Here is a 25594-nt window from a genome sequence, read left to right as displayed (position 1 = left end):
AAGGCAACAAAAATCCTATATTCTACAGAATACAATTAAACTCTCTTCCTTCCAAATACAGTGTCATTGTCATGTGATAAACTGCATTTATTCTGACTGCCACACTACCACCTGTGCTCTAGCTACTAATCCAGCTTTTTCTGAACTTGTTATGACAGCTCAATTCTGAGAGCTTTACATCGGATGCTCTGATGATTAAGTCATTCACCTGGGACTTCAGAGATCAGAATTTTATTCCTATCTAAGCAAGCAGATACAGGAGTCGACCCATATGGAGCCCCATCCAATCAAAAGGTATTTGAATGGGTACAGAAATCAGTCCATGCAGACCAGCTAGAAATGTAGTTAACCGTGATAATAATAATATCTTTTCTGATTTCCCAATTTTAGGAGGTAATTTGTTTTCTTTATGGAATATATAAATACACTTATCTTTAAGGAACAAATGACTTCTCCTGGATTAAGTATTTTAAATCCTCAAACACACACAATCCAAAGAAGCATTGGGACCCAGATCTGTGTCCATTCTCCCAACTATAAAAAAATAGGTAATTTAATAGCCTGATTTTCAGCACAGTCCTAACCAAGACTTCATTTTTGTACCTGAATATTTGTGGTGTAGCAAGTATTTACATAACTGAACAACATTAAACTGCATCTACAAATTAGATACTTATATATAGGGCCCTACCAAATTTACTGTCCATCTTGGTCAATTTCAGTCATAGGATTTTTAAAATAGTAAATTTCATGATTTCAGCTCTTTAAATCTGAAATTTCATGGTGTTGTATCTGTAGTGGTCCTGACCCAACTATGAAGGCAGCAGTGCAGAACTAAATGTGGCATGGTATAGTATTGCCACCCTCACTTCTGCGCTGTTGCTGGCGGGATACTACCTTCAGAGCCGGATTCCTGGCCAGCAGCCACTGCTCTCCGGCCACCCAGCTCTGAAGACAGCGCAGAAGTAACGTGGCAATACCATGACTCCCCTACTATGTAACCCCCACACAACCCTCTTTTGAGTCAGGGCCCTCATTTTGAGAAATGTTGTTCTCCCCTATGAAATCTGTGTAATACAGGATGCAAGTACACTAAAGACCAGACTTCACCATCCATGACATGTTTTTCACGGTCATGAATTTGGTAGGGCCCTACTTATGTATTAAGTGATATTCATTGAGCCCCCTAAATACAGGTAGATGAAGAGTTCTGGCTGTAGGCTGAAAGGGAAAAAAAAAAAGAACCCTTCCATTTTAAAACTCTGTCCCCGTATGCTCAAGCATTAATACCTGCAGCTTTGCCAGCATTGTCACCTAGTCAGATTCTTGCAACTGATGTAGGGTTACATCAGGTTAGCACTTAAATTGGGAGACCGCCAAGCAAAACTCAGTGCTACAAGGAGTGGTCTTTTCTTTAACTCACTACTGAATAAATGCTACAAGGAGCTGCAGGAGCTAATATGACACAAAACGTAGGTCCCAGCAATTTATGATCATTAAGATCCAACTGAACTTTTTCCAAGAGCAGTATTCTGGCCAAATTCTCTGTCAGGTAATTACACTCCACCTATTTAGATTTCCTTGCAGTTTAAGATAGATACATTTCACCAGCAGGTGTTTTGTTTCTTATGATATCCATCCCCTATTTACTTCACTGGAGTGTAGTGAGGATTAACTACTCAAAGCTTCTTGAGTATTTGGAAGTTCTTGAATGAAAGTTACCACACAAACGCAAACTAGATTTTTAACAACACTGCCAAAGGGCTTCTTATATTTTAATAAGCTGAAAGTCCCCTCAAACTACTCCAGATTCAACTTTCCTTATTTTCAGGAAGGTAATTAACTGACTCTGAATTTAAATTTTGAAGAATGCATTAATTTTGTTTCAAACTACAGCTTCCATGGTAATTTCGAAAGATTGCTATCCAGGATCCTATATTTATTATGCAGCTAAATTTATGCTCTGAAAGGTGGACCACAGCCAAAAGAGGGAACTTCCTCTCATGAAAATGGGATGGTAGCATTCAATTTCCTCTAGTTATGTTGTCACCATTAAAAAGTCTCACCTGCTAAGAGAAAGGAATAGAACCCTGATGGTGGATGTACCTCCACTAGAAAATTACAATTCCTAATTCTCCATCATTGCTACCACTGGTAATTCACCACCAATGCCATTCTGTAAGTCCTAATTTTACTAGTTTAGACAAGGTCAGTCTGTACCTGAGTAGGATAGTGAAGTAGAAAAGAGACTGTAATGTGATGTGCTTATTGTTAAAATTCATTCAGTGTGCAGATGTTAAATCCTAGCACACTGACAAAAACTTTACGGTGATCCAGATAGATATATTCTGCACTTTTATTTGTATTACTGCTGTACCTAGGAGCCCTAGTCAAGGATCTGAATCCCATTGTGCTGAGCACTGTATAGAACATAATAGTAAGACAGTCCCTTGCACTAAAGAGCTCACAATTTAAGGATAAGACAATAGATAGATGGCTACTGCCAGACGAATCCAAGAAAACAAGGAGACAATATTAGTCAGCATGATAGGCAGTGGTCTCAGGACAATGGCAAGGCTGCTGGTTTTGTAGGCATAACAGAAAAGGGGTTTGAAGGAGGGATTTGGAGGATAATTAGTTCTGGAGATGTTTATAAGGTAATGTGTTCTCTCTCTCTCAAATCATGATTAAAGTATGTTTTAAAGTTTCTTTATTTTACATACAATAGGGTTCGGTAACTTCAGCAAATCTACTTATTGTGCCTGCAGCATTTTTGGGGAACATGTGGAGTCCAACTATCTTTCACTTTGTCTTATCCTCAGAAAAGCTGCATTAGGCTACCCAACTGTAACAACGAAGAAGAGCTGAGAACACTGCAGGGCTTGCATCAGGCACAAGAAACTATACAAGAGCCCCGTTGTCTGGGGGCCTGCAATCAGGCTGGGGTGCCCATTCTTGGTAAGACTCCACAAAGTTCACAGCTGGTACAATCCTTGAGTTCATTACGTTCTTAGACTCAAGAGCAATGTGCCCTGCCAAACACATGCTTGAGGTTCTGAGCATGCTTTATTGGGCTGGTAAATAAAGTCAGGTCCAAAGTCTATTTCCATTCATATGGCAAATTGTTTTACTGATACAGTCAGACTAGCTCCATGCTTTCAATAATAAATATAAAGGAGGGGAAAAAGCAAAATAAATAAATAAATAAAAAAACATCCAAAAACCAGCTGCATTCAATAAATGGAAGAGACAAAACTTTTAAGATTGGTTGTTTCAAAAAGATGCAACTTCTGGGAACTTTACTCTTTTTAAATGTGTTCCATCAAGTCTGTTACAATTCAGCTTCACAACTAGCAGTTCTTTCTAAGGCAGCAAAGGGCATATTGACTGATGGCATTCAAGTATCAGTATTTATATATGCAACGATTTGTGATGCAGCAATGATCGGCTGATGTTGTTTGAAACTACATATTTTGCTGGAAGACAAAGTGTCCCATTACATACATGCTGCCATAGTGCCTGATCTTGGCTTTGGAAGCAGCAAATTAAAAATGTATAGGAATCAATGACAGGTTATAATGCATCTCAATTCTGTGAGATGCAAGACAATATCTATTCTCATGCAAAAGGAATTGCTTTCAACGTTATTTTGAAGTATTTTCCAGAAACAACAATGAAGCATAATATGTACATTTTAAGTTACATAGGCTCAGGTACACTGTATATTAATTGCCAAAATATGTATTAATGTATCAGAAAGGCTTTTGAGTTTGGAAAAATGAGATAAGGTATATGACTTACACAATTGGTGCAAGTGCTGGAGGAATCAACTAGGGGTCATGCTCCTCTTGACCTGCTGCTCACAAACGGGGAGGAATTAGTAGGGGATGTAGAAGTGGGTGGCAACCTGGGCAGTAGTGCCCTGAGATGGTTGAGTTCAGGATCCTGACAAAAGGAAGAAAGGAGAGAAGCAGAATACGGACCCTGGACTTCAGAAAAGCAGACTGACTCCCTTAGGGAGCTGATGAGCAGGATCCCCTGGGAGAATAACATGAAGGGGAAAGGAGTCCAGGAGAGCTGGCTGTATTTTAAAAAATCCTTATTGAGGTTGCAGGAACAAACCATCTCAAATGTGTAGGAAGAATAGCAAATACAGCAGGCGGTCAGCTTGGTTTAACAGTGAAATCCTTGCTGATCTTAAACACAAAAAAGCAGCTTACAAGAAGTGGAAGATTGGACAAATGAGCAGGGAGGAGTATAAAAATATTGCTCAGGCATGCAGGAGCGAAATCAGGAAGGCCAAATCATACTTGGAGTTGCAGCTAGCAAGGGATGTTAAGAGTCATAAGAAGGGTTTCTTCAGATATGTTAGCAACAAGAAGAAAGTCAAGGGAAGTGTGGGCCCCTTACTGAATGAGGGAGGCAATCTAATGACAGAGGATGTGGAAAAAGCTAGTGTACTCAATGCTTTTTTTTGCCTCTTGTCTTCAAAAACAAGGTCAGTTCCAAGACTACTACACTGGGCAGCACAGTATGGGGAGGAGGTGACGAGCCCTCTGTGGAGAAAGAAGTGGTTCAGGACTATTTAGAAAAGTTGGATGAACATAAGTCCAAGAGGCCGGATGCACTTCATCCAAGGGTGCTAAAGGAGTTGGCACATGTAATTGCAGAGCCATTGGCCATTATCTTTGAAAACTCATATGACGATCGGGGGAGATCCTGAATAACTGGAAAAAGGTTAATGTAGTGCCCATCTTTAAAAAAGGGAAGAAAGAACTACAGACAAGTCAGCCTCAGCTCCGTGTTCAGAAAAATCATGGAGCAGGTATTTAAGAAATCCATTTTGAAGCACTTGGAGGATAGGAAAGTGATCAAGAACAGTTAGCATGGATTCACCAAGGGCAAGTCATGCCTGACTAACCTAACTGCCTTCTATAAGGAGATAACTGGCTCTGTGGATAAGGGGAAAGCAGCAACATGTTATTCCTTGACTTTAGCAAAGGTTTTGATACAGTTTCTCACAGTATTCTTGCCAGCAAGTTAAAGAAGTATGGGCTGGATAAATGGAGTATAAGGTGGATAGACTGGCTAGATAATTGGGCCCAACTGGTAGTGATCAGTGGCTCCGTGTCTAGTTGGCAGCTAGTATCAAGTGCCCCAAGGGTCGGTCCTGGGGCCGGTTTTGTTAAATATCTTCATTAATGATCTAGAGGATGGCATGGACTGCACCCTCAGCAAGTTTGCAGATAACACTAAATTGGGAGGAATGGTAGATATGCTGGAAGGTAGGGGTAGGATACAGAGGGGCCTGCATAAAGTAGACGACTAGGCCAAAAGAAATCTGATGGAGGTTCAACGAGGACAAGTGCAGAGTCCTGCATTTAGGACGGAAGAATTCCATGCACTGCTACAGATCATGGACTGAGTGGCTAGGCAGCAGTTTTGCAGAAAAGGACCAAGGGGTTACAGTGGACTAGAAGTTGGATAGGAGTCAACAGTGTGCTCTTGTTGCCAAGAAGGCTAAAGGCATTTTGGGCTGTATAAGTAGGAAAATTGCCAGCAGATCAAGGGAAGTGATCATTCCCCTCTATTCGGCATTGGTGAGGTCTCATCTGGAGTACTGTGTCCAGTTTTGGGCCCCACACTATAAGAAGGATGTGGAAAAATTGAAAAAAAAAAAAAAGAGTCCAGCGAAGGGCAACAAAAATGATTAGAGGACTGGAGCACATGAATGATGAGGAGAGGCTGAGGGAACTGGGATTATTTAGCCTGCAGAAGAGAAGATAGCTGCTTTCAACTACCTGAAAGGGGGTCTCACAGAGGATGGATCTAGACTGTTCTCAGTGGTACCAGATGACAGAACGAGGAGTAATGGTCTCAAGTTGCAATGGGGGCAGTTTAGGTTGGATATTAGGAAATACTTTTTCACTAGGAGGGTGGTGAAACACTGGAATGGGTTACCTAGGGAGGTGGTGGAATCTTCCTTAGAGGTTTTCAAGGTCAGGCTTGACAAAGCCCTGGCTGGGATGATTTAGTTGGGGTTGGTCCTGCTTTAAGCAGGGGGTTGGACTAGATGACCTCCTGAGGTCCCTTCCAACCATGATATTCTATGATTAGAGCCCATGAACTACTACATGTATTGTTATCCTGGTTCTACAGTGCACTGATGACATGTTTCTGATGTAGAGTAGGGAAGAGCTGTTTTCATGTACTGGTGTTCATGTTTAATGCTGCATTCTGCCTAATAAAGGACTTATTTTACTTTATACTTCTGTCATAAGCACAAAATAACCTCTACAGAAAGAGCTGTGATGGTGCTTGTACCCACACTATCTCACAAAGCAATTACACCTCTTCCCATGTGTTGAGAGGAAAGACAAGCTCCATGGAATGGAGTTGAAATGCAAGACCTGAAGGAGCTGACAGCTGTGGCCTATTAAGAGAAAGCCATAAAAGGCTACTGAATCCACTGAATTTCCTCCCACATGGAACATAGGATCGAGTACTGAAACCCACAGCTGGGTCCAGTAGTGCCCTATTTATGGCCCCCATTGCCCAGGACGGCTTGCACTGTTTAAACAAATCCTGCTAGGAAGGGAAAACTTTGTGATTATACAAACTATATTGCCTGCGGAAAGTTTGTGTTTAGCTTCTCAACAACAAGAGAGGACTAGAACTAGCCTTTTTGCACTACAGTCAATGGGAGACTCAATGGTAAGTATAAAGCCTGATACTAAGTGTTTGTAGGATTGGTTCCATACAGGTACCTTTAATAAGAAGTTTCCACACTTGAAAAAAAAAATACCATAAGTATAAATTTATATATTCCCCCCACCCCACCCCCAAAACCGATGCAGAATAAGATTTTTGAGAAGTCCTCTCACCAGTTACAAAGGAAACCATTACGGAAGAATCAGAGGGATAGTTGTGCTAGTCTCTATCCACAAAAACAACGAGGAATCCTGTGGTACCTTAAAGACTAAGGGATTTATTTGGGCATAAGCTTTTGTGGGTAAAAACCCTACTTCTTCAGATGCATGGAGTGAAAATTACAGATGTAGGCATCAATATACTGACACATGAAGAAAAGGGAGTTACCCTACAAGTGGAGAACCAGGGCTTACAGGGACAAGAAGAATGTACATTCAAACCTGCACTGTTTCACTATCATATGGAGTATATACTGTATTACAACACAGAGATAAGAGGAATTTCAACCAGAATTTATCATGGTTAAGTACTGCCCTCTGCTGCACTGTTTAAGATTTTCCAGTGGAAAAACTAAATTAAGTCCCCAGTGTATGGATTTTCATGTGAATCTGAGTTGCAGGACAGGGACTTTATTTTCTGCAGCCCTTCATGTACACTGTATCCAAAAATGTTTTACAGGTTCACAATACAAACAGCAAATGGACACAAAACAAGAAGCAAATAGGAATAAATCTTTTGCGACAAAGATATTTTGTTAAAGCTTCACACTAGCTTTTAAAACTTAATTTCAATCTGATAAAAATGAAATGAATGCAAACTGGGGCCCATCCAGGAAATAAGTAAAACCTTTAGAAAAGAGCATTAGGTCAGAGATTCATTCCATATCAAAATCCATACTCTACATTAATGCTTAAGTGCATCTGTCATGGTATAATTCCCCACTCTGAACCTTAGCGTCCAAAAGATGGGGTACCAGCATGAATTCCGCTAAGCTCAATTACCAGCTTAGTACTTGTAGTGCTGCCACCAACCAGAAATTCCAGTGCCTGGTACACTGTGGTCTCCCCAAAACCTTGCCCGGGGACCTCCAAGACCCAGACCTCTGGATCTTAACACAAGGCAAGTAAACCCTTTCCCCCACCGTTGCCTCTCCCAGGGTCACCCTGGAAGATCACTGTGTGATTCAAACTCCTTGAATCACAAAACAGAGAGGAAAATGCACCTTCCCCCCTCCTTCTCTTTCCCCCTCCCAACTCTTCCTAGAGAGACAGTAATCCTGATACAGAGAGAATTAGCCTCTCTCTCCCGCTTCCCTCCTTTTCCCCCCAATTCCCTGGTGAATCCAGACCCAGTCCCTGGGTCTCACCAGAATAAAAAAAACATCAGGTTCTCAACAAGAAACTTTAATTAAAGAGAGAAAAATAGTAAAAATTATCTTGTAAATTTAAAATGGAATAGGTACAGGGTCTTTCAGCTATATACACTGGGAATACCCTCCCAGCCTAAGTATACAAGTACAAATTAAAATCCTTTCAGCAAAATACAAATTTGAACTCCTTCCAGCCAAATACACATTTGCAAATAAAAACAACAAACATAAGCCTAACTCGCCTTATCTCCTAGTACTCATTATTTTGAACTATAAGAACTGTATCAGGGAGATTGGAGAAAAACCTGGTCGCACTCTGGTCACTCTTAGAACCCAGAGAGAACAACCACCAAAAACTAACAGAACACAAAAACTTCCCTCCCTCAAGATTTGAAAGTATCCTGTCCCCTGATTGGTCCTCTGGTCAGGTGACAGCCAGGCTCACTGATCTTGTTAACCCTTTACAGACAAAAGAGATATGAAGTGCTTCTGTTCTATTAACTCTTACTTTTCTGTTTATGACAGCATCATTTAACAGAATCAGAGTTTATACACTGGCTCAGTTTTCTCTCCAGCTATTTAATGTTGTTTTCTGTTGATAGCTATGTTTTAATTTAACAAAGGTTTAATTTAATGTCAGTGATACCAGTTTCACCGTTAAAATTAACAAAAAATGATAATGTAATTATGAGAGAGGGGTTCTGAGTAAATGTTAAATTCCAGATGGTGGGTATTTACTGAATGTAAGGAAGCTAAACCAGTATCTTTCAACAGTGATTTTCAACCTGTGGTCGGTGGACCCCTGGGAATTCGCAGACTATGTCTAAGGTTTCCAAAAGGGTCCATGCCTCCATTCGAAGTTTTTTTAGTGGTCTGCAAATGAAAAAAAGGTTGAAAACCATTGTCTTACAACACTCTTCCAGACACAAGTAATTTGGAAACTCTTCAGACTTGTTAAACTTAATGTAGATACCAGATCATCATAAATGGTGTGAGACTAACTCAAGTTACCTAAAGTTCAGTCAAAACCATGGACCTACATTTTATTTGCCATAAACTGAAATGTGTACAGCCATCATAACTGGTTTGGTCCCCAAATCCTTTCACTACACCAGCCTGCTTGAGGTCTAATAAAATAGCAGAAACATATACTATGTTAATTAGGTTTTTATACTTATAATAAAATGTTATCAGGTGGACTTGGAGAGTCAGGTTGGAAAAATGTTATGTAATTAGGGAAATTATAAATTAAATGCTGGAAGCCTCACATTCTTCAGTAAACAAATCTGACATACTGGAACTCTAGCTAATCTCTGCAATTCAAGACCAGATTCAGGGCGACAACTAAGAAACAAAACAATACATTTATTCATATCACACACGTTCCAACTTCACAAAACCTTGACAATTAGGAAAAAGAGGTGCTAAAGGTGACCTGCTATGGTTAAGGATGCATGACACTTCCCATAGTAATGTCACTTCCAACAGTTTGCAGCTTAGGAAATGATCACCTTTCAGGCTCAAAATCTCAATGCTAGGCTTATGCTCAAGGAACATTTTTTGTGGGGGAGGGGGAAGATAGGGAGAGAATAAGAAAATGTTCCTCTGTTTGAAAGTATGACGATAAATACACTTTCCCCATAATAAAACAGGTCAACTTTACAGAAGTAACAATTGAAGGTAGAAGGAAGATGTGGAGAAATTGGAGAGGGTCCAGAGAAGAGCAACAAGAATGATTAAAGGTCTTGAGAACATGACCTACGAAGGAAGGCTGAAAGAACTGGGTTTATTTAGTTTGGAAAAGAGAAGACGAGAAGGACAGGGACATGATAGCAGTTTGCAGGTATTAAAAGGGTGTCATCAGGAGAGGGAGAAAACTTGTTCACCTAGCCTCTAAATAAGACAAGAGCAATGGCTTAAACTGCAGCAAGGAGATTAGGTGGACATTAGGAAAAAGTTCTAACTGTCAGGGTAGTTAAACACGTAATAAATGCCTAGGGAGTTGTGGAATCTCCACTCGGAGATATTTAAGATAGGTAGATAAATGTATCAGGAATGGTCTAGACAGTAATTGGGCCTGCCAGGGGACTGGACTCCATGACCTCTCGAGGTCCCTTCCAGTCCTAGAGTCTATGAACACTGATATTTGGCATGGAGATAGTCCTAATTGAAGTGAATCCCTTTAAGCCTCTCAGAAATTTTTTGGAGTTATGAGCCTTTGAAAATCATTCTGTGAATATGCAGAACATTTTGCATGGGTAACTGCTAAGCTCATAAAGAAGGCAGCTAAGAAAGGTCATGCTCTGTTAGCTGGAAAACTAAGTTACAGCTGCATATTCCACTTCTGTCCCTATAAAAATACCCTCTCCAAGGAAGTGTGCATAGGTTTGGGCGTCTAATGGTCTAAAGTTCTGTTCCCATCTCCCCAGCTGATTGGCTTTAAGTCTCTGCCCTTATTTATTGAAGCCTCATACACTTTGGAAAGTAATACATACTCTGCACCTTTTACAGAGAAAAACTGAAGTGAAGCTAACATTTTCAGAAATTGCCTCTTTATTTTGAGTCTCCAATGCTAGACTAAATACCTAGATATTCAGAGATGCTGAGTTTCTGGATCTCAGATTGACCTCAACTGTTATATAAAATTAACAAAGCAAAGAGGCTGCAATCAGGAATAGGGAGCCTTTTTGCTAAATGTGATACAAAGAACATGTCTAAGGGTGTACTGGCTCTTTAAAGACTGCCCAAATCAAGGCCCAGTATACTCCTGTTACTGTTGAAGCCCACATCAAATGCGTTCTGGGACTTGCAAGTTCTAGGGTGCTTAGGCTGAGAGCAAAAAAGCGTCTGGGAAGGGATTAGGACAAGGATGGGCAAACTTTTTGGCCCAAGGGCCACATTAAGGTTGCAAAAAGGTATGGAGGGCCAAGTAGGGAAGGCTGTGCCTTCCCAAACAGCCTGCCCCCTATCTACCCGCTCCCACTGCCCATCCCCTGACTGCCCCCCCTCAGAACCCCCGGCCCATCCAATCCCTACTCCCGGTCCCCAACTGCTCCCTCCCGGGACCCCTTGCCCCTAATCGTCCCCCTGGAATTCCACCCCCTATCCACCCCAGCCACGCCCCAGCCCCTTTAGGAATGTGGCCCTGCGAACATGGGCAGGGGACTCAAGAGGAGCAGGGGGAGCCGCACAGCTAGAGAGAAGTGGTTTTTTACCCTTCAAAGCGCCGCTTCCCTTTGGTCGGCTGTGTGACCGCCTGGTGCTCCTCCGGAGTCCTCCGGCCATGTTCCCTGCGCTCCCGCCACCCGCCTGCTCCACTGCCCCCACAGTGCAGCCCCTTCCCCCGGCAGGAGGTGCACTGGTACTGAGCTGCCCGAGTTCCTGGCCCTGCGGCCTCCTATTGTTGGGGGGCCCTGTGACAGGGCACCCTGTGTTCACTGGAAAATCTTCCCCTGAGCCGCGCTGCCTGGCCAGAGCCAGCCACGCTGCCAGCACGGTAAGCTGAGGCTGTGGGGAAGGGGGAACAGCAGGGGAGGGGCCAGGGCTGGCCAGGAGCTCAAGGGCCAGGCAGGATGGCCCCGCGGGCAGGATGTAGCCTAAGGGTCGTCGTCTGCCCACCTCTGGGTTAGGACCATAAGTAACCTTCTCAGAATAAGGAGAGAACTTGAAGTGAAGCGACTCCAGTTGAGAGGAAACCATGGAGGGAGCGTATAGGAAAAAAAGCTTGTGGAATAGCCTGAGAGGAGGGCCAAGCAGCAGACAGGAAGGTAAGAACTCTGGGAAGGGGTGTGTGTGTTTAGTAAAGAATTGCCTGTGAACCCTTGCACCACGAAAGTTTAGCAATGCACCAATGGGTGAAGGTTTATGGACTTCAGTTCTGTTGGACTCTTGTTTACCTCACAAAGGGAAGAGGTCAGGTTTTGCCAGAGGGCTAAACTACCTTACCAAGAAGAGTGCAATTGAGACAACGACCATGCTTAACTACAGAGAGATAAACCATGACAACCGTGTCACTGCCTCTAAGACCTTACAAGCTACAGTAATTAAGACAGGATGCAACCAGTTTAACAAACAATAGAGTATAGAAGGTTAGGTAGGAAGAATGAGTTTTAGGGTATGGCTACACTCGAAACTTCAAAGCGCTGCCGTGGCAGCGCTTTGAAGCGTGAGCGTAGTCGCAGTGCCAGCACTGGGAGAGAGCTCTCCCAGTGCTGCACATATTCCACACCCTCATGGGGTTTAGCTTGCAGTGTTGGGAGCCGGGCTCCCAGAGCTGCGGCACTGTTTACACTGACGCTTTACAGCACTGTATCTTGCAGCGCTCAGGGGGGTGTTTTTTTCACATCCCTGAGCGAGCAAGTTGCAGCGCTGTAAAGTGCCAGTATAGCCATGGCCTCAAAAGGATAGCTCCATATTTACTAAGGCTTGTAGTGCAATTCAATTTTAAACATTTTGAAATACACATGCATCTATTGTTTTTAAAACATTTGCCCATTTCCTTTTCTTTAAAATTTCTGCCATTGCCTATTTCCTTTTTTTTAAAAAAAAGTTTTGCTTATGAAAGTTTCCAGAATCTCTCTCTCTCTCTCTGTTTCAATATACAGTTTTTTTTAACCATGTATTTCAGATCATTTTTATACCTTTGCATGGATAATTATAAGATGAGTTAGAAACATCGAGAAAAAATATTAAGGATTCTAGACGTATTTAATTCTAGGAATTGACAAGACAACACATGGAACCACTTTTAGGTTAAAAACAGTATTAGAACCACAAGAACGAACAGGGATACCTTGCTGTATTAATCAAGATGGTCAAATATCAATATAACTAGTACTAAAATAATGTTTACATTGTACTGTATTTGGAATGCAGCTGAGTGTATAGCTGCCAAATCTGTCTGCAAAACGTATTTTTTTCCAACAGGCACACAATTAATAGATCCTGAAATTGCTCTGAGATTGTGTGAATGAGACTATGAAAAATTAAACAATTTTATAAAGCACAATTAGGATTTTTGGAGCCAGCATTACTTTACTTTCTAATTAGTGATTATCCATTAATTTCATCTTTGTTTTTCTAACATCTCAGCTAACCCTTGAAAGTTGTCAGTGTCAGATTTGAGGACAAAATTAATTAATTAGAGAGGCAGTTACAATAAGCAATTCAATTTCATTTTAATCTGCTGAGTGTTGCTTTCCAGCAATGCACATTTTAGTTAACCAATTTTGTAACTAACAAAACCTTCAGCAGTCCTTAATTTGCACAGAACAGGAATTTCAATATTATTGCATTGTTTGTACATTAGCTTGTAAAGAAAAAATAATTCATTTCCATTCCACTTATTTATGAATTGTAGTTTTTCCTTTAGAACTCAAACAATTCTGTTACAATGAAACACACAAGACTGTATGCAGAACAGGCATAACAGTATAAACTAAGTGAGAAGCTGAAAGGAAATGTATTGTGTAAAAGAATATTGGTATTTAACTCTAATTAATAGACTCCCACAATATACATCCCTAAAAAGGTCCCCTCCACCGACATCAGTACTCAACATGCACTCATTTCACATTGTGAAATAAGTATTTAATTTTGTGCATGATTCAGTCTGCTCCCTAATTGCTACTTCCCTAATACGTACAATCTCGAGCTAGAAATTACTAACAAGTCAACTTTAGATCATCTGATGTAGCCTTAAGATTTTTTTAAAAAGCAGTCTAATCCACAACTATCGCTTGTTGGATATTACAGTGTCCATAAAGTAAAATTCAACAAAACATTATGCCAAGATATATTTGCAAAGTAATAGTATAGCAGTATTTGATGATAAAAAAAAATACCTGTTTTTGTTAGCAAGAGATTATCCAGATGCCGGTCTCCAACTCCAAGGATATAGGTAATAACACAATAACCAGCTGCAATGACAAGTAAAATATAAAACAATCAGGAATATTCCATACCCTGGATACTATGTGTTCCATACTGTTCGTAGTAGTAGGTTTGCCATTAACTTAATTCTTGAAAAATGGACAAACTGGGGAATCAAGAACACAGTGAAGTATAAAGAACAACTTTTGAAATAAAATGAAATGCATAGAGAAATGTAGTAGGTATCTTCTTATGTATTAATGAAATCCTAAAATCTAATACTGTACAGTTGTATGTACATTTACAAGACTACATATGCTTAAAATCTGAAAGTCACCTTATTTCTTCCAACATTAGATCAGCATGGGATGATTTAATACACCATGAAAGTGAAACTAAAATAAATATTTTTAAATCTTTCATGTAGAATTGTTTACACAATTCTATTTGCCAGCATTATACTGCTTTCACACTTGGCTCCTGTAATCTAACGGTGACAGTGAAGTTACAACTAAGTCATCAATGAGTCCCTAATGCTAACAATGGTCACAATATTAACCTTAGAAATGGTGGGGAAAAAAGTCACAGGAATAATTTTTCTGACAAAAAAACCAAGTTGGAAGAGCATCTAGCTTGTGAGTAATACCTGAGGTCTCAAGAGGGAGACCAGTACAGCAGTCTTTCAAAACTTTCTGTAATCTGCCTGCAACAATATCTAGGGTGAGAAATACTATTTGTAACCAATTTCTTTAGTGAAACTAGTTTAGGCTGCATGTTTGGTTTCATTTGCTTAGTAATCTGTTTTGTTCTGTTTGCTACCCCTTTTACCACTTAAAATCTGCCTTTTGTAGTTAATAAAATTTGTTTTGTTTACTATAAAACCCAGTTTCTGTAATTTCTAGCTGGGGGGAGGGAGGGCTAGAAGTTGTGCACACCTTCTTCCACATTGAGGGAGGAGGCAGATTTCATAGTATACCTTTGTGTCTACATTCCTGGGTGCTCAAGCAAGTCCCTTAAACTGAGTCTTCCCAGAGCTGAACTGCAGCTGGGTGTGGCCCTGCCTGTGTGTGTGTTAAAGGAGGCTTTAATACCCTGGCTCAGCAAGACAAGTTAAAGGGGGCCCATGCTGGCAGAACACGTAGACTCAGTGATATCTCAGAACATCAGTTGGCTTTTTAAGGGGCATAACCTGTCACACCAGCCTCATGTTGTTAGGCAGGGCAATAAATTTCCCAAACACATCTTGCAATCATGTAAGTGTTCACTGGTTATCCAATATTTATCAGTATCACTGTGCTACTATATTACTTAAATGATGAATTCCTCCCAATCGATTAGACTCTTCCTGTTGGTATGCATACTTCCACCTTTTCATGTTCTCTGTATGTATAAATATCTCCTGTCCGTGTGTTCCATTCTATGCATCCGAAGAAGTGAGCTGTAGTTCACGAAAGCTCATGCTGAAATAAATTTGTTAGTCTCTCAGGTGCCACAAGTACTCCTGTTCTTTCTGCGGATACAGACTAACATGGCTGCTACTCTGAAACCTGTTTTTAAATAAATTCTACATACAATGCATTTGAACATTACTAAGTATACAGGTCCAATAGTGGCACACTACTTCCCTTTGTGCCAATAGTGGCACATCTAATCAGCAAGTAAACATTTGTAATAACTTACCACAGCTTTTAACATAAGTGTCCATCACCTCTGCACTTATCCCATTAGGACCAGTCTCACTTGGTGCATGTTTTCTGAAGAAGTTCTGGAAGGACATCAAAACACTTACTTACCCCATAAAGCTTTGAACTAACTTCAGGGCAGATAGAAAAGTTAGCAGTTTATGACCTTGGTAAATCTATTACCATACTCTGTGAAGACACACTTCTGGTATCAATCCTGCGACTTATAAGAATGTCAAGCTTGATTTCAAGAACGTGTTATGTTCAAAGTTTTCAGATAACGTTATAAAAAAAAATGTAGCAAGTTATGTTTTCACGCTATGGCTTAGATCTTTGTTCGCATTTTCTTATTCACCAAAGCAGAAACAGATTTAAAATCATTGTCACAAACTGAAGTGCTCTTCCTTTAAAATAACCCATAAAATTAAATTTGTATTGCTGAGTTATTGCATAAATTACCATGAGCATCAAAAATGCTTCCATAGTAAATATATTTTTCTGCTAGACTAGAAAAAGCTAAACAGCACTAGCAATTCAAATTAATCTAAAAGTTGAGTAACATCTTAGAATGATGTGATGAACATCAGACAAACTATGCACTAATACTTTATGTCCCTCACTTCCACTCAAAATAAACAAGTCCAGTAATTTTATAGAAATAGTCACAAAGTTTAAAGTTTGGAATGAAATTAAGCCTTTATCGAGATAGTCCATAACTGCCTTCTGGAGGAAACTGGTTTTGATTTTGCCAAGTTAGGAACATTTGAATATCATGTACTGAGCTTGAGCAGTGGAGTTTTCTCATGAAGTAATCACTTATAGAAAAGCCATTCAAGGATGTGCAGCAAAGTTATCAGTTAACTGGCTAGTACCTTATCTTGCTGAAAATGGCCAGGATACCGAAGTGAAAGGACCTGGCAATACTGTAAGGTATAAAAGTGCAGGCTTTTGAAGTGCTGTATAGGAAAAAGTCCTGCTCTGGGATGCCTTGGGAATTCAGTATGTAGTGTAGAATTCCAGAATATTAGAGAGAGAAAGTGGGTGAAGTGATATATTTTATTGGATCAACTTCTGGTGGCGAGAAAAGCTTTTGAGCCACACAGAGCTCTTCTTCAGGTACAGGTACTCAGTGTCACATCTAAAATGCAAGGTGGAATACATTGTTCAGCATAAATAGTTAGCACATATTCTAATCTAAGGTATCATTCAAGGTAGAGTGGTCTGTGACCTCTGCAGTCACAAGACAAAAAGAGGGGGTTAGCAGGTTATAGATTGTTGTAAAGCAGCCATAAATCCCATGTCTGTGTTCAGTCTAGTATTGTTAATGTTTAGCAAAGTTATGAATTTAAGCTCCCAGGCTCATCTTTTGAAAGCATTGTGTGGGTTTCCTTTGAGGACAAGGACAGATGGGTCAGACAAAGTAATTGTTTTATGAAGAGTGCTCACCCACAGGTCATATGGTGTTTCTGTCTTTTATCATTTTCCTATGAGTTCATTCGGGAATGTAGTGATTGTCTGGTTTCACCCACACAGTTGTTATTGGGGCATTTAGCGCACTTGCTGAGGTACGCCACGAGTCGTGATAGATGTGTAGGATCCACGGATCTTGAAAAGGTGTGTTGTGGGGGATGTTGATCATTCTAGCAGTGGCAATATGTCTGCAGGTTTTGCATCTGTTCTTCTGGTAAGGTCTGGTGCCACTTTGAGTTGGCATGTCCTGGTCTGTGGGGAGCTTGCTTATGATGATGAGCTTGGAGAGGTGTGGGGGGGAAGAAGGTTGTTTGAAGGCCAGAAGTGAGGGAGCATGAAAGATTTATTTCGGGATGGGGTCCCTCTTGAGTATAGGTTACAGTTGTTTGAGGATACCATGTATGGATTCCAGTGTGAGGTAGCAGGTGACAACTAAGGGTGCACGGTTGGAGGGGGTATTATTTCTGTACTGAAGCAGGTTCTCAGAGTATTTAGGTGGTGCGTTCCATGATGCAACCTACTTCTCTGGTGAATTATGTTTGGTTGGTGGTTTTGAGCATGTTAAGGTGTATATCCTGGACTTTCTCCTTGGAGCATATTCTGTAATATCTGAGTGTCTGTAGATAACGGATTTCTTAGTGTGTTTGGGGTAGATACTGGATCTATGAAGGTGTGCTGATGAGTTGGTTTATTGTATATGGTTGTCCGTAGGGTTCCATTGTTGAAACTGATTGTGGTGTCCAGGAAGTTGATGCTAGTGTGGGAGTTCTCAGTAACAAAACACACTGGTATGTATCTCAACTGACTGTTCTAAAGTTTTTGCTACTATGAACTCCTAGAACTCCTATAACGGGGGGGGGGAGGGATAGCTCAATGGTTCGAGCATTGGCCTGCTAAACCCAGGATTGTGAGTTTAATCCTTGAGGGGGCCTTTCAGGAATCTGGGGCAAAATCAGTACTTAGTCCTGCTAGTGAAGGCAGGGGACTGGACTCAATGACCTTTCAAGGTCCCTTCCAATTCTATGAGGTAGGTATATCTCCATATATTACCTAAAACTAGAAAACAGAACAAGACCAATAACTGTCAGTTTTCAGTCATTTGTAAAGCACAATCAGAATTTCAGTGTCAAAACTAGTTGAGTCTTGCCCTGAATTCTTCAACAATATTAATTTTACACACATTAAATATCCATGCTGCATACTCATGCAAAAGATCTGCAATATGAAGACACTGTTCCCAAATGAATGAAAAAAGAAGAGACACCAGATCATATACCTGTATACTTTCTTCAGTAGCAAGAACTTCAGCAACAGGGACTGACTGAATAAACTGCATGAAACCTGTGAAAAGAAAGCAGTAACTTCAGTACTTGAAGGTATAAAATAAGAAGAGAACAACTTTGGTAAAGAAATAAAGCTATGCACCTTTTACTCCATTGCACTCAGCAAGTAAGGTTTTGTTAGTAAACATAGCCTGCAGTAAATTTTAAATATACTTGTCACAAGAAACACAACTGCTTGACCCGGGCTGGAAAGATATCTGGCTTGTGAAGGAATCGACCTAAGACAATATCTAGGGTGAGGAATTACTATTTGCAACCAATTTCTTTGCAATTTTATTTGCTTGGGAATCTGCTTTGTTCTGTTTGTTACCTCTTTACCACTTAAAATTCACCTTTTATAGTTAAACATTTCTTTTTTATAATATAAAATTCAGTTTATGTAATTTGTAATGGGGGGGGCAAGAGATTGTGCCCACTCCCTTTAAGAGGGACAAACCCAGATTGCTGGGGCAAGCCCATAAGGCTGAATCTTTCCAGAGTTGATCTCTGTCTCTCTGTGCAGCTGGGTGTGGTCCTGCCTGTGTGCTTGGCTGGAAGAGAGACTTGTGAGCCTAACCCAGCAAGATCAGGTAAAGGGGACCCAGGCTGGCAGAACAGGCTGACTCAGTGGCATCCAAGGACATCTGGTGGCATTCAGAAGGGGGCAAACTGTCACATCCTGTTAAGAAGGTAGCCATTATACCCATTTTATGCATGGAGAAGCATATAGAAATTTTACATGACTTGCCCAAGGCTAGGCAGCAAGCAAGCAATAAAGTTGGAGCTATAACTTGAGTCTCTTGATTTCCAGACCTTGCTTCTCGTTATGAATAAAAATAGACCCTACTATAGAAGACTGTACAAATAGTCATCTTTACTTTACTCAATCTGTTTTAAGAATCATGATAGAATAAAATTGTATGAAAAAAAGTAGATTCTAGTGGATTTCAATACAACTGGATCATGAGACATTTTAAAGACTTCAAAAAGTACAAATAGAGGAGAAAGAGGAGATTACTTACTTTAACTGGAGGTTCTTCAAGATGTGTGGTGCCTGTCTGGAATCCAGACATGAGTGCACATGCACCAGAGCCAAAACTGTTCAGTAGTTTCGCTGACCTGCACTTGTGTCATCTGCATGTCTGCTACAAGAGGCTGTGCGAGCCAACATTGCTTCAGTACTCCTCTTATCTGAAAGCAATGGAGTGTGCAGAAGAGGACCAGAATGGCAGTACTGGAATCCATATAGGGACCACAAATCTCAAAGAACCTCCAGTTACAGTAAGTAACCTCCTCCTCCTTCAAGTGATGATCCCTATATGTATTCCAGACACGGGAGAGTGGCGAGCAGTGCTCAGTGTGAAGGTGGGTGCGTGGAGTCGCGTGAATTCACAGTCTGGAGGACGGCTCGGCCGACAGCCACATCGATCACCACTGCCGAGGCGATGGTGTAGCAATTGGTGAAGGTGCTAGTGTGGCTCATCGAGGTGATGGCCACTAAGATGATCATCTTCATGGAGAGGGAGCAGATCAGGAGGGGCTCAAAGGGCTGTTTAGTGAGGGCAGAGACAATGATGTACATTTTCCAAGAGGGGTTTCTAGCAGAAAGGCATTGAGCAAGCTTTTAAGGAAGTAAACGATGGTCAGGTGAATGAAGACAGAAGAACAGTCCATAGGGGATTGGTGAAAGGTGGATCAGAGGACAAGCGGAGAGGTGGAGGAGGTCGGTGAACCAGTATTGGTGAGACCAAAAGGGGGCGATCAGGATGACCATCGTTCGATCCTGTCATACGTTGCACAGGACTTGTGGGAGCAGAGAGAAGGGTGGAAATGAGTGCGGACTTCGGAGGTCCAAGGCAGGAGGAGGGCGTTGTCCCACAAGCCAATTCCAAGGGTCCCTCTGGAATAGAAAAGGGGAAATTTAAAGTTCTCTGAGGTCCCAATGTGGGGTGCCCCACTGGCATAGGATGAAGTGAAGCATGGGATCATGGATCTCCCACTTGCGATTCGTGTAGAAGGACCTACTGAAAGTGTCTTCCAGGAAGATGCATGGTGTGCAGTGTGATCCCATGCTTAATGCATCAGTTCCAGAGGTGGATGGTTCTGCAAAGAGAGGGTGACCTGGCACTGCCTTGTTTGTGGATATACACAACTGCAATCATGTAGTCGGAGAGCAGCTGAAGGTGCCAGGACCATATGAGAGGGAGAAACGCCTGACAGGCCAGGTGGGCAGTGCAGAGTTCCAAAATGTTGATATGCATCCTCACCTCTCTGGGCAGTGTGACTATCCAGATGGGTGCTCCACCCTGTGAGGGAGGCATCTGTGGTGAGGGGAACAGGAGGGGCGAACGGGATGCGGACCAAAACCAGTATGGCCAAGCATAGGGTTTGTCATGCATCGGCGGGCCCTGGGGCAATGGAACCACGGTTCAGTGCAAGGGTCATAGGCATATGGCTAGGGTGGGTAGTGACTGTCATCCGGGCTGTGAGAACACGCAGGAGAGAAAAGGTCCAGCATGAAAAACCATTCAGACTCGGATCTGGCAGAGGTGGAACTATTGGTGCATAGGTGGAAGAGGAACGCCACTCCAGAAGGAGAGGTTAGCAGTGAGGTGTCTGTGGATAAGGAACTGGCATATGAAAGAATGAATGTGGCTGTGGGTATCAGCACTTCCAGGAGGCCTGAAGTGTGGGAGCCAGGCATGCCAGTCTGAAAGGGTCCAGCGGCACAGATGGTGCCAGTGGTGAAGATGGCAGCAGACTGGGAGTCAGGATGGGAAGCAGCACCTACAGCTTGCAGATGTGTTTCATTTTATGTTCTGTCTGGGGCTTCTTGGGAGCCACAGCAGCCGACTCGGTGTGCTAATTCTCACCTGACTGGGCACAGCTCAGGGAGGCAATGCTGTGCTTAGAAGCAGTCCCCATTGGGGAGGTGCCCTTATGTCCATGTCTGGGTTTCTCATGCTTGCAGTGGGGCTTCAGCGGATGCAGCAGTATTGAGGATTCCAATACGTGGGAGGAAGTCTGAGGGTCACTCATCAGTAGTGTTGGGTACCATTCCGGTGGATCCATCAGTCCCGGATCCAACTGCACAACTGGGCACATAGCTTCCTCCATGAGAAACGTGAGGAGGCAAAGTTCCCTATCCTACCATGTCTGAGCTGGGAATGAGCGGCAGATGGAACAGCGGATGATGTCGTGGACTTCGGCGAGACAGTAGATGCTGCTGGTGCTCGATGCCCATGGAGAGTGCAGGCACAAAGCAAGGGTCTTCAAGCTGGCTTGTCGGGGCATAATAACAAGGGTGTGGGTAGAGGAGGGACTGTTTCCCCTCCAGGAGAAGTCGTCCGATAGGGGAGCCTAACTAACTAAAACTGTACAAGAACTACTATATGCAATGATAACATGCTAACAATTATATACAGGTGAGAATAAACAGATAAGAGTTCTCTTAGCAGAACTAAGAACAGCAAGGAACATGGGTTCCGACTCTGGCCGTGTGGTGGTAAGAAGGAATTGGAAAGGCATTGACCTGGACATCCACTTATAGCTTTTGCACATGGTGCGCACGCACACCCATGTCTGGAATCCATATAGAGACCATCATTCAAAGAAGAACTTACTAGTTTTCATCCTAAATTTAGTTGTAAGGTCTCCTATTATGGAAATTTAACTAGTTCTACTAAGCATAACACAGTACATTTACTATTACTCAACGAAATCTCAACACTTGTCAAAATAAGTTATTGGAGTGCATTTCATAATATATCATCTTTACTTTTTGTTGGTCCCAGCCCAAGCCTGAATAACTACACTGCAGTTTTTAGCCCCGCAGTCAGAGTGAGCTTATCTGGCCAGCTTCAGCCATGCCACCATATTTTTTTTATTGCTGTGTAGAATCCTCAAAGATCAGAGAGGGAACCGAGCTGCAGCTAGCTCTGAAACAATCACAACCAGTATTTCACAATTTGTCCTAGGTTTTCATTGCATTAGGTGAGGCAAAATAAGCACTTAACAATAAAGCTGGAAAAGGGAAATAGAAGGTAAAGAATAAACACTAATCTACTTTTAAGCAAGTTGCCCAAGTTTGTGATAAAAAAAGCTTACAACCCGAAGTCAGCTGTACCCTCCTATGACACTAACAAGAAACCTGGATTGGATCATATCTGCATCCAGGTAAGTGAAACTGAGGAAGACAAATACCAGATTTTCAGTGTTTTTTAAAAAAAGAAATAACCTTACCATGTTTTGTACTAGTAGCTAGCACCTTATATGGTGTCAGCTTCAAATCCAGATTCTCCTTACGTAACAGCTGGAAGGAAAACACAAACATGAGTGGAACAGTTAAAAATAATCAAACATTTTTAGAAAGAGGCTATGTTTTGAAGTGGTTTAATACATACACATTCGTTTTTGAGGAAAATTTAGTTCAGACTTGTCATAAGGCATAAGTAAAAGTCTTTTTGCTCATATCTTCTTAGCCCATAGAGAACATTAAAACAATATTTGTAAGAATGGGAATTATTTGGAATGTAACAGCTACATAAAAAAAAAGAGTACTGAATTAAGCTGCATTAATATCTTGTGTTTTCTGGGTTTTAACTAAGAACGATTTCCTCAGCTTGTATAAACAATAAAAAAATGTTTAATAGTGAGATTAAGAAACACTTGATTAATGCTCATCACCTTGTCCATGAGTGAAATAATTTGAAGAATAAGTTGATCTTGACGTAAATCATCACCATGTTTAAATATTACAGGATATTTGCCTCCATCTTCTGTCTTGAAGAATAACTGGGCAGGCATTAGGGCACTCTGGAAAAGGAAATTTGCCATGAACCAGTACACTAGAACAAATCGAATACTCAGCTTTGCTGAAACAAATCTAAATTGGGAATCCATCTCTACATGTGAATAAATTCATTTGTAATAGTTTCTCTCGTTTGCTCTTTTGCCTTCTAGCCTAATACACCCCAAGTATCTAAATCTAGGTATTAAATTAAATTTTCAATAAAAATCATAGGAGTATCTTATTAGTTTATGGTTTAGTTTCTAGCGGACTTGCCACTTCCTCACCCGTTTGAATGTAGGCAGACATTTGCAAAATGGTGGATTTTGCAATAGGCTCTGAAGACTGCTCCAATAGGGATCATTTGGAACTCAAATATTATGTTCCATAGTTTTTGACTCTGCATCAAGAATGTACTGCCCCTACTTACCAGAAGTTTCACCAAAGGACTTCCAGTTTTTAATGTAATTTCTAGATTCCATTCATCCACAGAGGATATAGCACTCTGTGGGAAATCTGAGAGAAGTAGTAAGACAAATTGAACAGACCTTGGTAGATTTTTTTTTTAAATCATTCTATTCTCTAATTCGGGGTAAATGCAGAAATTAAGTTTGTTCACATCTGATCTAAACTTCGATGCACCATACAAAAGGAGCAAAATATTTTAAACTGACCAGAAGGGGGCTGGGGGGGAACAGGAAGACTCAACTACATTATAAATGTAAAAGAAATGGTAGGGATAGGACATTTTCAAACCAATTAATTGCTTTCTCAATTAATTTAGCAAAAGTAACAAATTTTAAATGGCCTTTTAAAAGAACTAATTTAATTCTGTTTGCAGTTTCACCCCTCATAAAATGAGCTGAAGATCAATTATCTACATGAATAAATTTATCTACTGTAATTCATCAAGTGACGCCTCAAATAAAAATGAAATAAAAATCAGGTATACAATGGAGATTTTTAATTGATCAATTTCACTATAGCTGTTTGCAGTAAGTGCTTCGAGGCAGTGGTTTTCACATCTACCGCTACCTTACTTTCTCTCTTAAAAATATAGTTTCTCATTCTTCTATGCAAGGACTTAAGGAGGTTGTAGAAAAAAGCTATGACTGAGGCCAAAAGATGCTACTTAGACTCAAAAGCACAGAGGCCCCATCCTTCCTCAAGACATTTTTTCTAGTTCTGCAGAGCTTGCTGGTTACTGACTAGTCTCCAACCTCTTTCTTGGGGGAGGAGATTGAGAAGATGGTGGCCACACAATTCTAAGTGCACTTGGACACCAATGGCACCTTCTGAAAGACTGGATCTAAAATCTGGCTGTCTTTTGGGCAGATCATGAATTATATCTTGCTTGTTTTAAATAGGACCATGCTGGACGTCCCAATTCTGTTGTTTTGTTTTTAATTGAAAAAAAAAAAACACAACAACCCACCACCACCTCATGTCAAAGGCTGACTTCTAATACATTGCTGAAGTAGCTGCTCTGCTACATACAAAATAGTGATCCAGAATCAGTCTAGACAATTAAGCATTACATTCCCACAAAGATTCAACGTGCTATGGGTGAACGGCAACCATCTGTCAAAGCTCTTGTTGCAAGACAAATTGCTCTCTAAACAATAAGTGGTTAGTTTGCCAGGATCAACTAAGGGTCCTGCAGTGCTTTGGAGCTGTCTCAGAGAGGAAGGTGACTGCCCTACGGACCAACTAACAACTACAGAGGTAGTGTGAACCATAGAGGACAGATCCCTGACATGTAGAAGAACACAGTGAGGGCTACAGTGACATTCATGGAGAATGAGACTTCGGAACCAGAAATGAAAATGGTGGGGCTATCTTAGAGTTAGCCAGAGCCCATGGCCTGATTGTTACCAGTACATACTTTGTAAAGAGGGAAGAGCACTTAATTGCACACAAGTGTGGTGCCAACAGGTCCGAGGTCAATTGTTTGTAAATTGCTCTCCTAGGTTCAGTTTAGTCTCTCTCTCACTTTTAGATCTCCTCCTCTTGTAAGGAAGTAATCTAAAAATGTGAGACACACTAAACTGATGCCAGGAGAACAAATCATAAGCAATCTATATTGCTGTGCAATGGACTTCTAGGTGAAAAGGCTAGTAGGGAACAAAAGATGAGTTGTGGAACACAGAGGTGGAGCCTTGTGGAAAGGGAAGTTAGTCTGAGGTACAAGGACAAAGATTCTACTGAGTTTGGGCAACAATCAAACTGACCACAATGATACCACAGTGGTATGGGGGAAAATAGCCAAACATATTTCAGAATGTTCACAAGCTGCATGTGGTCAAACAAGAGGAGGGAAATTTCATTGCAAGGGGACATGGCGATGATCAAAACAATGTGCAAGAAGCTGTAAAGGAGG

The 25594-nt window shown here is 41.3% G+C and overlaps 1 protein-coding gene across 2 annotated transcripts in view; it reads right to left on the bottom strand.

Moving 5' to 3' along the window:
* PIK3C3 (phosphatidylinositol 3-kinase catalytic subunit type 3) overlaps positions 1 to 25594 on the bottom strand; it is a 128706-nt gene that overhangs the window by 38557 nt on the left and 64555 nt on the right. For both annotated transcript variants that reach the window (XM_032771736.2, XM_032771735.2), the window contains 5 exons: positions 23112 to 23240; positions 22668 to 22737; positions 18380 to 18444; positions 15632 to 15716; positions 13924 to 13998 (listed from right to left, as the gene is read on the bottom strand). In XM_032771736.2, coding sequence (XP_032627627.1) covers positions 13924 to 13998; positions 15632 to 15716; positions 18380 to 18444; positions 22668 to 22737; positions 23112 to 23240 — 424 coding nt within the window. The remainder of the gene's footprint in view (positions 1 to 13923; positions 13999 to 15631; positions 15717 to 18379; positions 18445 to 22667; positions 22738 to 23111; positions 23241 to 25594) is intronic.

The sequence above is a fragment of the Chelonoidis abingdonii genome, chromosome 6 (assembly GCF_003597395.2).
Source record: "Chelonoidis abingdonii isolate Lonesome George chromosome 6, CheloAbing_2.0, whole genome shotgun sequence".
Lineage (NCBI taxonomy): Eukaryota > Metazoa > Chordata > Testudines > Testudinidae > Chelonoidis > Chelonoidis abingdonii.
The sequence above is the reverse complement of the archived record's forward strand: the minus strand, read 5'-3'. Positions and strand labels throughout refer to the sequence as shown.